Source organism: Tribolium madens, unplaced genomic scaffold (assembly GCF_015345945.1).
Source record: "Tribolium madens isolate multiple individuals breed KSU strain unplaced genomic scaffold, Tmad_KSU_1.1 Scaffold_3;HRSCAF=73;Tcas5.2_LG2, whole genome shotgun sequence".
NCBI lineage: Eukaryota > Metazoa > Arthropoda > Insecta > Coleoptera > Tenebrionidae > Tribolium > Tribolium madens.
The window spans coordinates 1,641,356-1,656,593 of NW_025401006.1; the positions used below are offsets into that span (position 1 = coordinate 1,641,356).

The 15,238-nt window shown below is 32.0% G+C and overlaps 2 protein-coding genes across 5 annotated transcripts; one reads left to right on the top strand and one right to left on the bottom strand.

Moving 5' to 3' along the window:
• Positions 1-568: 568 nt before the first annotated feature.
• LOC123007448 (cardioactive peptide) lies at positions 569-9,571 on the bottom strand. 4 transcript variants are annotated; one of them, XM_044402755.1, is made up of 3 exons: positions 9,477-9,571; positions 1,196-1,354; positions 569-1,152 (listed from the first exon to the last, which is right to left on the bottom strand). In XM_044402755.1, exons 2-3 carry the CDS (start codon positions 1,347-1,349, stop codon positions 875-877), a joined length of 432 nt encoding a protein of 143 aa, XP_044258690.1. In that variant the 5' UTR covers positions 1,350-1,354; positions 9,477-9,571; the 3' UTR covers positions 569-874. The 4 variants fall into 4 exon arrangements, with proteins under 4 accessions (XP_044258690.1, XP_044258692.1, XP_044258689.1 ...); XM_044402757.1 differs by lacking the exon at positions 9,477-9,571 and adding an exon at positions 4,959-5,080; XM_044402754.1 differs by lacking the exon at positions 9,477-9,571 and adding an exon at positions 4,755-4,809.
• Positions 8,389-9,315, top strand: LOC123007449 (homeobox protein MOX-2). The gene is made up of 3 exons (XM_044402758.1): positions 8,389-8,846; positions 8,897-9,084; positions 9,134-9,315. Exons 1-3 carry the CDS (start codon positions 8,477-8,479, stop codon positions 9,284-9,286), a joined length of 711 nt encoding a protein of 236 aa, XP_044258693.1. The 5' UTR covers positions 8,389-8,476; the 3' UTR covers positions 9,287-9,315.
• Positions 9,572-15,238: the final 5,667 nt, after the last annotated feature.

Here is a 15,238-nt window from a genome sequence, read left to right on the forward strand (position 1 = left end):
TATACCACCGTGTTCGCAATAAAATTATCTTTATTTTCATATATAATTTATTGCGCAAGCAGATCGGTGCAAATTACTACATCGACTCACCTGTTCATACCTGGCAACCCAATAGTAATGAACAGAAAAAGGTAGGCAACCCAATTTTTTCATACTCCTTAGGCTTCATACTTTCGATTGGTATTTAATTTTTCTGGTGAGCAAGTAGATGAAGTAATAAAAAATTATTAATTTTTGTATTTTTAATAAATCATATCCTTGAACATATTTTTTTAGGCAACCCATTCGCGATATATTCCTTTGCATATTAAATTTGATAAAAAATAAGTTTCATCCGGTAAGCAGATGGGTGAAGGTCGACCCTAATTCGTATCCTCTACTATAAGTCACCATTTCACCCGATTCACCATATCACCCTGGTTTTCTCTAGTAGAAATTACATTAATTAAGTAACAGTTATTTTGTCCAAGATGTTGTGAAATTATATAGATTTATTTTGTCACTATTATGAAACTAGTTTAATTTTTAAGAAACAGGTAGAAAGAAAAAAAAGATCCTTTAGCCTAATCAGATTTATTATTTTTATACTGTAACAATTATACATTCGAAGTTAGTAATTAGCAACATCCAGATATGTTTAATATTTAATTACAAAAGTGATATCCATATCAATATGGTTCTATGTACTATTGAAAATTACAAAAAAGCTAGTTACACTCATTGCAAAAAAATCATTTATTTACTTATATACGTATTTTAATTCCCCAAACATATCCTTCGACAAAACGTTTCAATTTTCGTCGATAAATGAAAAAAATTCAATCGAAATTATGCTGATCAACAATGAATTACAATGAAGAGAAGAGTCGTTGAATTAAATATAGCAGGGCGGAAGAGCGCACGAAGCGGTAGCACTCCGAGCAGGTACAGCAACGTCCTCTTCCGAGCTTTCCGCCGACTCCTGTCGACGTCGATGCAGTTCCATATTAGCTTCCTGGATGGCCTCCCATAGCTTGGCTTCCGACATAATTTGCCTCGACAAATCCTCGACTGCTGGCTCTGCACTCAGCTCTAAGAGACTTCCTAAATTCTCGTCGACGAACTCGGACTGCTCCGGGATCGCGGGCAGATTAGAACGTTTGCGTCCACATCCTACGAACTTGAAAACAACAATCGCAAAATATTTTTTTCATACCTGTGAAAGCATTGCAGAAGGGCCGTTTTTTCGGTTCCAAGATCTTTTCGCTAGCGCCCAGATTCTTGCTTATGCTTTTGGGAAGGAAGCGACTGTGTGTTTCGATGGCGAGAGCGGCGAAAATGCAGATTACGAGGAGTTTGGCCGTGGTCATGTTCTCTGCGAAGAAGAGAATTAGCAGTGATAAATGGATAAGCATTATTGGAGGGCCCCCCCGCGATACTACAATGAAATACTCTATGCTGCCGGCTGAGTGGAATGCGAGGGTAAACGCCACCACGTCTGGCCCTGATTGTTCGTTGATCCAAGATTATGCACTAAATGGTTCCCGCACTTACAATGCGAGGGTGCCATTTACACGAAATGATTGTTTTGTAAGGATTATTGACACGTATAGTGTTTGCCACTTTTCATTTAGTGAAAAGTAAGTGCTAAAGGGTTCACAAGAGAGGATAATACAAAGTCAAACTTTATCCTGAGAGAAAAAAATAATTTTTATTTATCAATGGTCCATTCTTGTTCTGATACAACAACGCAATAACACAAAGGCGTACTGATTATCAGTTTTTCTCTTTCCAATTTTTTTTAAAATCCACTAAACCTCTCATTAATCTCAAACTTGGGTGATTCAAAAATGTCGGACCATCTGTTGGGTGGTGATAAAGGACATCCAAATGAATTAAAAGTTCCCATAACAAAAAAATGTTTGAACTGCTTTTTACAACATACAGGGTGTCTCAAAATTCGCGCACTTCCTTAAAAAGGAGTAATTGGGTAATCCCCCAGAGTACTGAAAAAATTCTATCTGTCAAAAAAATTTGACATATTTTTTGACGTTTGACATATTTTTATGTCTATTTAATGATACTGATAATCTTGTATATGTTTTTTTATAATCATTTATTAAAAGTACAAAAAATTTGCTAATAAAAGCCACAAATAACACTAAACAGAGTTACAATTTAAGATACAGCTTCCTTGTTTCTTCTAATAGCCTGTAGCAAAAAAACTTGGAAAATTATTTTTCTAACAGAAATAAATAGAGTCAAAGAGCAAAATTTAAACTCATAACTTCGAAATTTTTATAGATAAGTAGTTTTTTTTAACATTAAGTACTTGTTGTCTAGGGCATCGCTCGATGATACAGTGTCACGGAGGTGCGCGATTTCCGGACATCCTGTATAGCTCTTAAAGATTAGATTTTAAGTTAAATTTTTGTCCGTTCAGATCAAGTTTTCTTGAAGTTAGTTAGCGGAAACGGCCGATCTTGCAACATAGAACAGATACCGGTTGAAAAAAATACCAACTTGTGTCTTATGCTGTACAAAACATTTAATGAACTAGCAAATTCAACAATAAATTAAATGTGACAACATCGGAGCCAAAAGAGCTAAGATGTCTACATGATAATATGGAAATTAACAGTTCTGGTTTTTCTCAATTAAAAAGCTTGGAAAAATTCTTAATTCATTTTTGTGCTTAGCTGAAAGTCTTCCATCACCATTCGAGAGTTGGTCCCATATTTTTGAATCACCCTGTATGTAAAATAATAAAATAACATAAATAAAAAACGAAAATTTTATTGAAAATGAAATTTGGTGTTTAGTTGTTTTTATTAATCTTTGTTTATTAAAATATAATTGGTTAAGTTTTTCTTAAATGGACTGCTTAGAATCATAAATCAGTGCTTTCAATTATTATTAATAATTAAAAATACCGGTTTAATACGTAGTAAAGCAGTAGTGTTCTACAAAAGTTAAAGGGGAAAATTTACCAATCACAATTCTGATAGTTTTGGTAACTCTTAAGTATTAAAAGTCACTAAGTACTTATTTAATTGAATTAACTAACTGAATGACCTAACAGAATCTAATTCACTAATTACCTAATTGAAGGGCTTTACTAGAAAGTAAAATTCTTGTTAAATACAAAAAAAACTTAGTGGCAACATGTTTAAACAATTATTGCTGATAAAGATGTAGGACCACATAACTACACAAAAATTATAAGATTAAATTGGACCTAAAAGACAAAACGAAAAAACAACAATAATAAAACTGATTGAAAGTGGGCTTTTCGTCTTATTTTTGTATTGAAATAGCTAAAAATTCGAATAAATTTGTCTCCTGTGCAATTTCAATTGGTTTTGGTTAGAATTCAATTAAATTCTATGGAAAAATTAAAAAATTCATTTCCAAAATTTCTTGTAATCATAATATTTTGTATTCGTAATAACAATGCCCATTATAAAAATTTACTTTTTTTGTGGAACGAAAGTGGTTACTTTTAGAACTACAGGTGCTATTTTTTCAAAATTCCTCCAATAGAAATTTAAAAAATTTGCAGTTAGCATCTTAAAAAAGTGCACGTCTAAGAAGGTAGAAAAAGTGAAATTCTTAAATAGTGTAATTGATAAAAGTATAATCTCAAAAGAAATAGGAGTAATTAATTATTGATGCAGTCCTTTAGATGACTTTAAAACATTTCTGGATTTTTATTTATCATTTAAACTTCTGTGTGTGTAAAGTAATAAATTGGTTTGCTGTCAAGTTAAGCTTTCAAGTAAAATCATATTCACAAATAGAACAAACATTTTTAATATTTCTTTTTGTGGATTTATGCGTAAAAGATTTGTTTTTTTTGTTCTAAGTATTGTTTTTTCTTTCAAACTAATAAGTATCAGTCTTTGTAAATATCCTTTTGTTTCTCTTTATAACTTCTGGCTTAATTCAATGAATTAAGTTTTTCGGGAAAAAAATTGCAAGAACATACATTTAATTCTTAAAATTTTACAAAATCATTGACACATTTGTTTATCAATTAAATTATGTAATTATTACATTTTTTCATTAAAAAACATGAAAACCGTTTGTTTAAATAACATTGAAAAACGCAATAATTATGTATGAAATTGAAAAAATCAAATGAATTCTTGTTTTTTTTGTCACTTACTGATATTGAAATTCGTAAGTAGTAACTTGAAAAATAACACTACTTATTTTGTAAACAAATGAAATCGCTATAGGGGAATTAAAAGTTTTACACAATTTAAATATTTTTCAGAAATAAACTCACCAGTTATTCGCTTGCCACAGTATTATATACATATGCAGTAGTTAATACAAAATGAAAGTTCTGATTAAGATCCTTTTTCATATATATATTGTTTCCCCAACCCCCAAGATTGCGCACTCAACCGACAACCCATTATCGGGTGTCATGTTCTAAAATATCGGGAAAAGACTTGTCAAAAACATTTTAATATAAATAGAGAATTAATAGCTTTTCGAAGCACCATTTAAAACCTTAATAGCTTTTCGTTAAATGTATCCAGGATGAAGTTTTTGCCATTAAAAAAACGTCATCCAGCGAAAAATAGTGTTAATTAAAGCCATCGAATCAAAAATAATTGTTAGTTACTCGTATGTGCACAACAGTAACGAGCTTAATCGTCTTTAGTGGACATGTAATCCCTTAGGTTACCCTCATTAATGCAACGGCTTTGTAGTGAACATGTGATAAAGTTTGTCTCTTATTAAAATTGCCCACCTTTCCGTACTTTATTTACAAAAAAGCCGTCACATGTAACCACAATAATGATCCTTGTAATTCCTGACGCCAAGGTGGAAACTCGCTACAATAATAAGAGAATTATAATGCAGAAGGTGGCATGAAATTAACTTGTATACATACAAAAGATAATGAAGGAAGAATGTTATGAAGGGGTTGGTTGGAATTATGAAATATGAATGCGGAGGCGTACCTGCGACCCCTTGATATAGGGCATGCGCTTTGGGGTGAAGATGATACAAGGGCGGAGTTTGATGCCCACACCGACTTCCAATCCCTGCGGGAGACGTATATCCGCCGCAAAACGGCAGGATAATAATGTCAAATTGTCCCATATGCACCCGGTGCACAGCTCACTTTACATAAGCCAACGACTCCCTAAAATGCCGGTTTCAAACGATTTTATCTCCAAGAGGAAATCTTATTTCACCCCTCTTAAACTAAACCTATTTTAAAGGAATAAAAATATCTATAAAAAGGATGCTTTAACTTTTTTACACAACAAATTAATTGCATCCTTTTTCTTTGAGATAAATAAATATTCTTGCAATTGGTCGTTGTGCATTTTTTATTAAATCCCTCTTATCTTTGACATACAGGTGAAATCTTTAAGTAAACTTTACTACGCATCTCAAATTTAAAATTCAACTCTTAAATTTGAGTAATATAAAAATTACAAACGTTAAGAGACTGGAGAAAAACTAAATAAATTGTTTTAATGAACGTTTCAAGGAATACCTCAGAGTGCAAAGTCGATTTATAAATTTAAAATCAGAGTTTTCCAATTTGATGACTTGATGAGAGTAAGCGCTGACTCCGCTAACAAGCATTGGCGTCACATTATTTATATTTATTTGAAATGAGTTTTATATTGTTTATGTTTCAAATTTTAATCAAAATTCAATTTGTGTGTTGTGTTCAAGAGAATAAAAATGTAACAGGAAATACAGGATGCATTACGAAAAACGGCCCAAGCCATAACTTCATTATTTTCAAGATATGACATTACTTCTTGGAACAAAGTTGCATAGTTAGTTGTTATCTATTTTTTGGAATTGATGCTTAATCAATGCTACTTATACTGCTTCACCGGAAGTGAAGCAATTTTAGTTTTTAAATGGACCACTCTGTATATCTTATTATTATTTTTGTATTCCTCGGTAAATTGTCTTTCAACAAGTTCACTCTCAATTATCAGTTTATCACTAACTATTGCTTTTAGGCAATTTCTAATTTGTAAATTATTTTGCAAATTTTATCTAAGACAAGAAAACGACTGATAACAAAAAACTGCTCAACTTTGATCAAAAAAGTATTGTAATATTTTTCAAAATAATGAAGTTATGGCTTGGGTGTTTTTTACATACATACAGTACGTGTGTTCCTGGAAACAAACGACTCTTGTAAAAGTTAAAAAATCCTTGATTTAAATTTAATTTTTTTTTGAGGGGTTCAGCCCTGCTTGATTAAAGATTAATTTCTAACATAATTTTAGTTTTGAAAAATCAATTATGCCTTGGAAATTTTCAAAAAAAACTATTTTCTGAATGTAGAGTAAAGTGTCTTTTATGTGGCAAATACGAGAAAAAGTTATTAAGAAAAGTTGTTTAGAATTAACATTTAGGTAGTCTCCTATATCAAATTTCAAAATCATCGAGCTACTATGATGTTGAATTAATTAATTAATTAACTAAATCGTTAGTCAAATTTTTAATTCGTTTTCGCTAACGTAGGCTTAAAATGTTTTGATTCTTTTCATCCATGTTGTTTATTAAACACGTTGGGAACTGCTCAAATTGATTTATTTTAGCCGAAATCTTTGATTTAAGCTATTATTTCGAAGGAAAATATTAATTTACAATGACTTTAGACTTAAAATTGAGTCAAATCGATCGAAAGTAGCACAAACTGCTTTGTTTTGCACGAAAATAACACTCATGAATGCTTCAATGGCATTCAATTTCAAAAATTGAATTTGGCGTTTGTACTATCTATCTGTTTATGTGTATCAGTCTAATGTTCAATGCATCGTCGTCTCGATAGAAATAATTCTTTACTCGCCTGGGCATTTTTTGAGTTTAATTGATTCCCGTTGGCGCTTTAATCTGGGGAATTTTTTTAACACATTCAGTATTTTAGCTTAAAGGGTTCAACCTCATAATCTAGTTTTGTTGTATTCTTCCTTCCCAGCTTTTGTTAATTGCATTATTTTTCGTTAATAATAATTAAAAATCATTCAGTTTTTCCTTAGTAACCCCCGTAAATTTCATTAAGGAGGAGGTGGTTCAATGTTATAAATTAATATATTGGATGATTTTTATGTTTATAAAAAGTAATAAATTATTATTTTAAAATCTGTAAGATATTATTAAAATTAGAAAAATATTATTATATTAGTAAAATATTTGTCTGTTTCTAAGAAATTTAATTATAATTTACACTTATTCTGGACAAAATTAAACGGCTACCAACAAAACAAAACAAATACTTCTCATGGAAATCATAAAAAAATCATAATAGTCATAGGCAGATAATTTCTACATTATTTAACTTGTATTTCAAGGAAGAAAATGTAAAAGTAATCCAGCTAAACGTAGCAAAATTTCGATTTTCTTAAAGGACCACAGAATTAAATTTTGTCTATATAACTGCATTTAGATCAGAATTCTTTGAAAATAGCTATTCAGTTTCAAGGTTTTTGAAGCTTTGTTGGGCATCTTTTTTGAAATACATAAAAAAAACATATTATTTATTGTTATCATTGTACAAAATAATGAACTACATCAAACTGTTGTACATAATAACCTCTGGAAAAAACTTAAACTTTGCAAAATTAATTTAGGAAAACAAGTAATATACTTTTTTATATTTAGAGTGTACATAATTATGTAATTTATACATAATTTTGTGCGTACAAGTAATTATTAATAACATTATTTGTAATTTTTTTTATTATGTTAGTTTAAAAAATGTTCATTGAAAATCTGCTCCAATATCTCAGAATATGCTAATAATGACCAGGAAATAGGCCAATAAAATTAAGAGCGCAAAGTAGTGTTAATTGTAACAAATGTTTATTTGATTATTGTTTGTGTGACGCAAATTATTGTTTTTCTCCTATATGAATCAGTGAAAATTTTGATATACCTAATGAACATTTGGGACAAACACATACGTACTTAAATTAATAAACTAGTAGCTTTCACGCATCATTACAAACCAATCTACTCGTCAAGATTACACTATCTCGCCACTTGTACTTATCACTCCATGTCATGTAATATTATATTTTCAAAACATGAAAAGTATCCAAGCAAAAATTTTTAATTAAAATTAAGCTTCCTTTATGGTATGAGACACACCGCCGCGCCATATACCTGTAGTCGAAAATGATGCTATAGAAAGCTAATAAGAGAATTCGTGGGGAATTATCCAGGTTGAGGGCTGAGGTCGGGAAATCGCGTGGGGGTGTGTCCGCACATTAAACCCACCCCTGCGGCTGGAGGGGTTCGATGATGAGCACCGGAACAACTATACCTTGTGTCAGTGAGATAACCAACTTGCTCTCTGCAAGCTTTATTTTATTAATGCACTTATTAGCCATGTGTTTCGTCAGTCTTCAGTCTTAAACGCGACGACAGACTTGTGTGCGTGCTAATTGCTCTCAAGTGTTTGTACAAGAGGTACGTGATGTGATTATTCCTGCTGAAAATGCTCCACCATTACAACTACTCGACTTCCCTGTCCCATTTCCTGAGTTACCACCACCTGGAGGACCAGCAGTTGAGCGAAAATGAGCACCAGTCGGGTGGGCTTTGCGAGGAGCAGGAAGATCCCCGTTGCAGGAGCAATTCTTCTGCTAGTAATAACAAATCCTTCACAATTGCGGCAATCCTGGGACTAAAAAATGACTCGAATCAGGACGACACGGCGACGGATTTGAGCGTCGTCAATTTGAGCGTCCATCATCCACAAGTCTCGAATTGCAATCGGTTGCAACTTCCGGTACGTCACAATACCGCTGCAGTAAGCGTGACAGGACATTACTCGGTCGGGCATGGGTGCCCCCAAAGACAAGCAGGTTAGGAGGATTGGATTGCGTTTCGACTCGGATTTCAAATTTTTTTCCAGTGAGAGGATTGAAACATCTCTCGTCGTCAGTGATACAGAGTAAAAAAAGTTGTAAAAGTAAAAGAGTTCGAACGATTTTCACTCCGGAGCAGTTGGAGAGGCTCGAAGCGGAATTCGAAAGACAACAGTATATGGTCGGGCCCGAACGGCTCTATTTGGCTCATACCTTACAGCTGACTGAAGCTCAAGTGAGGCGGGAGACTGTGGAAGAATCCGCGATTTATTTGTCTTTTTCAGGTTAAAGTTTGGTTTCAAAACAGGAGGATTAAGTGGAGGAAGCACCATTTAGAATTGACACATCAACGTCTTGCGGTTTTGAAACAACAGCAACTTCTTCTTGACGAGGCTCCCGACGTTCAAGACACGAATAGTTCGAGCACCGACACGTGAAAGCTCCATTCAAATTGACTTAATCAAGTGGAGCTTGTAAATATTGTGTGAAAATGTAGCTAATTATTTACCAAACCCGTGGAATCTCTTTGTTACATGAATTAGTTTGTAAAATTTTAAATACACCATTTGATTTTAAATCGTTTTTTTCTCTCACCCACTAAATTACAAAAATCATATCTCAACTTACCAGTTTTTATCGAATCAAACGAAATTAAATTCTATCCAATTAAAATGTCACCGAAAAAGTAATAAATCTGGACGAGTGGTCGAGCACTACGGAAGTTGTTTAAAAAATTAACTAAGCGAAAATTGATATTAGCTACTGTTTTATACCAAAAATTAAATTATGGAGAATACACGTCGTGTTTTTGGATTAAAAATGATGTATGAGGTTTATCCTGCTTCGTAATTATTTTTATTATTTATTGGATTTTAGATAAAAAGCTCGATGATATTATTGACAACTTAATCATACATGGTGATCTTTTATGCATTTTGGGCGATTACATTAATTTTGTGTAAATACGAGTAAAAAAACTTCCCCACTACTCATAAAAAATTAATTTATTTTTGTTACTGAGTAAACAAAAGCAATGCAACCGACTGTTGCTGATAGGGGAAAAGGGGAGATTGGCCTTATGGTCTTTAATTGGCTTAAACAGGATAAGTACATTACATGGGATTCTGCTTTTCATTTCCTCATATTATGCTAAGAATAAAATTTGAGATAAATATATCTTTTTTTTTTACTGAAATTTCACCAATTGTAACAGTTCGTTGCGAACTCTTTATTAAGTATTGTTATTAATGAAGATTTTATAATCAATAATACCCACACGAACGTCGTACAAGTTACCAAAAATTGCTTTAATGAAATAAGAATAATGTTGATGATTATCACAAATGTTAAAACTAACGTTTTTTTGGCACAACCTTTTCGACAACTACAGCTTTCACGTTTTGCATCATTTGAAATAAAACGTTTTTGAACTTCTTATATCTGTGAATATTTTTCGTTATTCATCTGAATCCATTTTGTAACTACATTTTCAAGATTTCATACAAAAAAATATTGGAAAATTCCGAAAAGTACACATCCATGCCTTTCAGTGTTAGATAAATCAAAAATCAATTTCGGTTTTTAGTGCTTCTACTAGTAAAATTGATAATTCAACAAAAAAAATTTATTAGTAAAAATGTAAGATATACAGAGTGTGTCAGAACATTAAACATTAAACAGAGTTACAATTTAGGATACAGCTTCTTCGTTTTCTCTTCTAATAGCCTGAAGCAAAAAAACTTGTCAAATTATTTTTCCACCAGAAATAAATAGAGTCAAAGTGCAAAATTTAAACTCTCATGACTTCAAAATTTTTATAGACAGATTTTTTTAAAAATTAATTGACGTTTCTTTTATTATCTATAGTGGTTAAGTATTTTGCGTTGTACAACAGCCTTTTGTGGTTAACCGACAAAAAAAGAGTCATTTTTTTGTACTGAAAATGTAACGAAATTGTCAACATTTAATCACAGTTTTTGAAAAAGTAGATTTTTGTATCTAATAAATACAGATTTTAATTTTTTTTTGAGTATGCCTCCAAAAAGATATTTTGTATCTTGTATTGCATAAAATCATGTGTGAACTTGTGTCTGCGGAAGATAAACGGTCCTAATGACAAATAAGAAATGTCAAAATATTTTTTATGTAAATTATGACAGAAAACAACATCTCATTTTAGGATGTTTTAAGAATAATTCAACTTGCTTAGATCAATATTTTAATTTTTATAAAATAATTTTTTGACATCTAGTTACGAACTGCTATACAGACATACGTCTTCAACTAGTATGCCTACTTGATAGAATGACTTTTTGATTGCAATGTAATAATATGTTGTATGTAATATTACAAAAAATTTACGAAGATATTTCGCTATAGTTACGTTGAAGATCCAGAAAAAGTGAAAGTTACGTAGCTACCACAAAAATTGCTAGTTGGGATAAATAGAAAACAATGAAGAAATGGTTTGTGATGCTTTTTACATAGAGAAAACACCTTCTAATTATTAAAAATAAGAAGCTGTTGTATTTATGAAGCACAACTTAAAAAAACTTAAAAGTATTTTTTTGTACTCATAGCTTTTGGATAGCTATTCCCTAACAAGCATTTCCCGCACTGTAGTTCTTTTTACTTTGTAATAACATCTAGGGACATTTATAAGGTTGATATTGCTACAGTTGAGATAAACGAAATCATTGAATCCGATCGTTCACGACTTTTTTCATGTAGCAAATGGGATACTGCTTCGTTCGAACGCCTTCTAGTGGTGTGCATCCTCTAGTGGTGTGCATCCTCTTTTGCCGCTCATTGTGAATTTAAGACAAACGGACAGTGACACTTTAACCAGTGACCACCTCATCACCAAAAAAACTAAATTATGATAAATTATATATTTTTAATTTTTTTGAGTTATTGGTTACAAAAAATGTTGTACCTATTTTTTTTTGAAAACAATTTTTGAATGCACATTCGCATTCATGCAGCACTCCCTGCGGTCGTGTTGCAAACAAATTGCTCCTGTGAGAAATTGTATTTTCCAAACACGTTAGGTAAATAACTATTACACATTTTCCAATTGTATTTCAGATAATATCAAATGAAGAAATTTGATTAAAGAGAACATCAGTTGTAATTCAGATTAGTTAATAGTATTTTAGAAAATGTCAAAGAACGTCAGATTAGTAAATTTTTCTGTTTCACAAATTGTAAGTTGGACTTTGTATTAATAAAATCAAGTAGATAATAGGTAATGTTAGACATTTATTTTGAATTAAAGATTTTACACAAGCTAAACAAAAAAATGTAATGAAAATTAGAACATAGATGTTTTTTAACACAAATTTTAATTTTACATACAGGGTGCGCCACAACTCGCGCCCCAGAGAAAATTTTCAAGTAAGGTAAGATACCAGGAACATGAAAAAAATGTTTAAAAAATTCTAACTGTCAAAAAATTTTGACATTTATTTTTTGACATTTGACATTTTTTATATCTATTTAATGATACTGATGATCTTGTATATGTTTTTTTACAATTATTTAGTAAAGGGACAAAAATTTTGCCAATAAAAGCCACAAATAACATTGAAAAGAGTTACAATTTAGCTTCCTTCCTTCCTACAGCTTCCTTAATTCCTCTTTTAATAGCCTATAGCAAAAAAATTTGAAAAATTATTTTTCCAACAGAAATAAATAGAGTCAAAGTGCAAACTTTAAAGCCTCATAACTTCAAAATTTTTATAGATAAAATTTTTTTAACATTTTTTGCATGTTTCTGATATCTTACCTTATATGACATTTTTCTCTGGGGCGCGAGTTCTGGCGCACTCTGTATTTCAATTTAAGGAAAAGAAAAGTCAGTTTTTTTCTTGTGGTTTTATCACATAATTTTAATTTTTAACCCTAAAATGTCCAAACTGTTATTCAAAATGTTATTTCTAGCTTCCTTATTTCCTCTTCTAATAGCCTGTACCAAAAAAAACTTGGAAAATTATTTTTCCAACAGAAATAAAGAGTCAAATTGCATAGACATCTTTATAGACAGATTTTTTAACATTTTTTTCTGGTTCCTGGTATCTTATCTTATATGGCATTTTTCTTTGGGGCGCGAGTTCTGGCGCATCTGAAATTGATAATGAAGCTTTTCTTTCTTGTATCTTAAATATAGCATTTTTAAGTTACAATACTGTTTTTTCTGTGCAACATATACGTTCAATAAGTGTTAATTTGTGAACCCGGCGCATCCACCAAAAATGAACAATTTCGGATTCGTGTAATTCGACAGTTGTGAGTTTGTGGGCGATGGAATGAATATAAAACGTCATAATGTTTCACTGTAAGTGTTTCACTTTTGATGTAGAGTCTGTAATAAATATCTTTCAAAACCGTCAATAATAAAATTCCCTTTGTGAGCGTTCATACCTACCAACATCTCTAAAATAAATCTCATCAGCAACAATGGCAACTGGCAAATATTAGTAATATTCCGTCGGTTGAGAAGCAATAAATAAATACCAGAATCAAATAAAGCAAAACGGGGGCCGCTTAAAAAAGTAATTACACATCAAACGAATCCCAGAAAAATGCGGTCGGAATTCATATTGTTTTCATAACATAACGAGCCGTTTCTGCGGTGCGATATAAACTGTCATATATCAAGAGGCAACGAGCATCAAGGGTGGTAGGGCCAACATCCCCTCGCTGTCCCATCACATGATTGACTATGTTAATATCATTTGTCGGCAGATTTGAAAGCAAGTCAAGCACCGGTGCTAAATCCGCTCTCGAGATTATATTGGGTCCGTCGCTTCGCTCTCATTAAACTCCAGATTTAATATTATACAGCTGCATCTTAGCGGAGATTTTTAAATTTCCTCTTATTACTTCATTATTAAACAAACGGCGACCCTTCCGATATTAAATCTTGAAAAAACCGGAGATTTCTCCGATGGAGGTGACAACGGATTCCCAGTCTGAGATATATCGCATCAACAAGAGACAATAAAAGCTACAGAATGAAGGGCAGGACGATGCTTTCACAAAATAAAATAGTCATTCGCTTCGCTTTTATTAAAAGTCAAGCGTGCGCATATTGGCTGGGCATTGCTTGGTCCCCCGAATTCCTGCATAGCTCTTTCACCCTCCTCTATCTGTCTCTACATTACGGACATCTTCTCTTTATACGCTCTTCTTATTTAACCAATTTATGTCGTACCATTTAAAATTGTGCTCGCTATTTATTGGTCCGCTTTGTTCGCCTAAAATACTCGACAGTTTTGTTCTTTGCTTCCTAGTCGAGAGAGCCTAATTGCACCAATTAGCAAATGTTGTAAAATCAAACGGTTTCCAGTTACGATTTTTTTAAAACAACGTCGTCATCGTGTTGACGAGCATATTGAGTTGAGTGAAGTAATTAATTTCTTGAGATGAATTTCAGCGTTAAGATATTATGAGTAAATTACCAATAAACTTGTCGGATGATGCCGCTAAATTAGCTTCTGGATCAATAAACGCTGTCTGCAGAGAAATTAGCTCTTGCACCCCTTTACAACAACTGACTAATTGATTTTATGATGATATCATTACCCTTCTCGCTGCCGCGAATATTTATCGTAATAACGTTATGTAATGCTCAATTAATATATCAGCGACGTTTATCTTTACCGCAGGATTTAATTACCACCAACTCGCAACACTCTCCTAACCCAAAAATGATTAATAATTACAAAAACTACACTTACCGTAGAATTAGTGTTAGTATTACAATTATCATAATGTTAATATTTAACATTTTATTAAAAACATTATAATTAATTTGGCCAAGTACCCAGAGACAATTTTTGCCCTTATCTAAATATACATTTTTTATTACCTGCTGGGCATGTTTATCAATTCCATCGCCGTCTCCATAGAAATAATCCTTTTCTCGCCTGGGCATTTTTTGAGTTCAAGTGATTCCCGTTGGCGCTTTAATCTGGGAATTTTTTTTTGACAAATCCAGTTTTTTAGCTTAAAGGGTTCAATCTCATAATATCAATTCTCCCTGGCGTATCTAGTTTTGTTGTATCCTTCCTTCCCAGCATTTATTAATTGCGTTATTTTTCGTTAATAATTAAAAATTATTCAGTTTTTCCTTAGTAACCCCCGTAACTAAGAAAAAATCGGAATCACTGCTCCAATGCATTTTTTACGAAATGCCCAGGCGGGATATTGATACATTTCATTAAGGAGGCGGTGATCAATTCAATTTAAGATTTACATTGAATTAAAAAAATAAAATGAAGTGGATTTAAAATTTCTCTAAAAATTGATTCAAAACACAGGTGTAGACTTCTTGAAGACAAACAAATATTTAATACAAAGTAAGATTTTGCGAATTAGTTGAATTT

Excerpts from the sequence above, each read along its gene's own strand:
- LOC123007448 (XM_044402755.1), bottom strand. The coding sequence starts at position 1,349 with ATGACCACGGCCAAACTCCTCGTAATCTGCATTTTCGCCGCTCTCGCC. Across the intron at positions 1,153-1,195 it reads CTTCTGCAATGCTTTCACAG|GATGTGGACGCAAACGTTCT; the intron begins GTATGAAAAAAA and ends TCAAGTTCGTAG.
- LOC123007449 (XM_044402758.1), top strand. The coding sequence starts at position 8,477 with ATGCTCCACCATTACAACTACTCGACTTCCCTGTCCCATTTCCTGAGT. Across the intron at positions 8,847-8,896 it reads GTGCCCCCAAAGACAAGCAG|TGAGAGGATTGAAACATCTC; the intron begins GTTAGGAGGATT and ends ATTTTTTTCCAG. Across the intron at positions 9,085-9,133 it reads TACAGCTGACTGAAGCTCAA|GTTAAAGTTTGGTTTCAAAA; the intron begins GTGAGGCGGGAG and ends TGTCTTTTTCAG.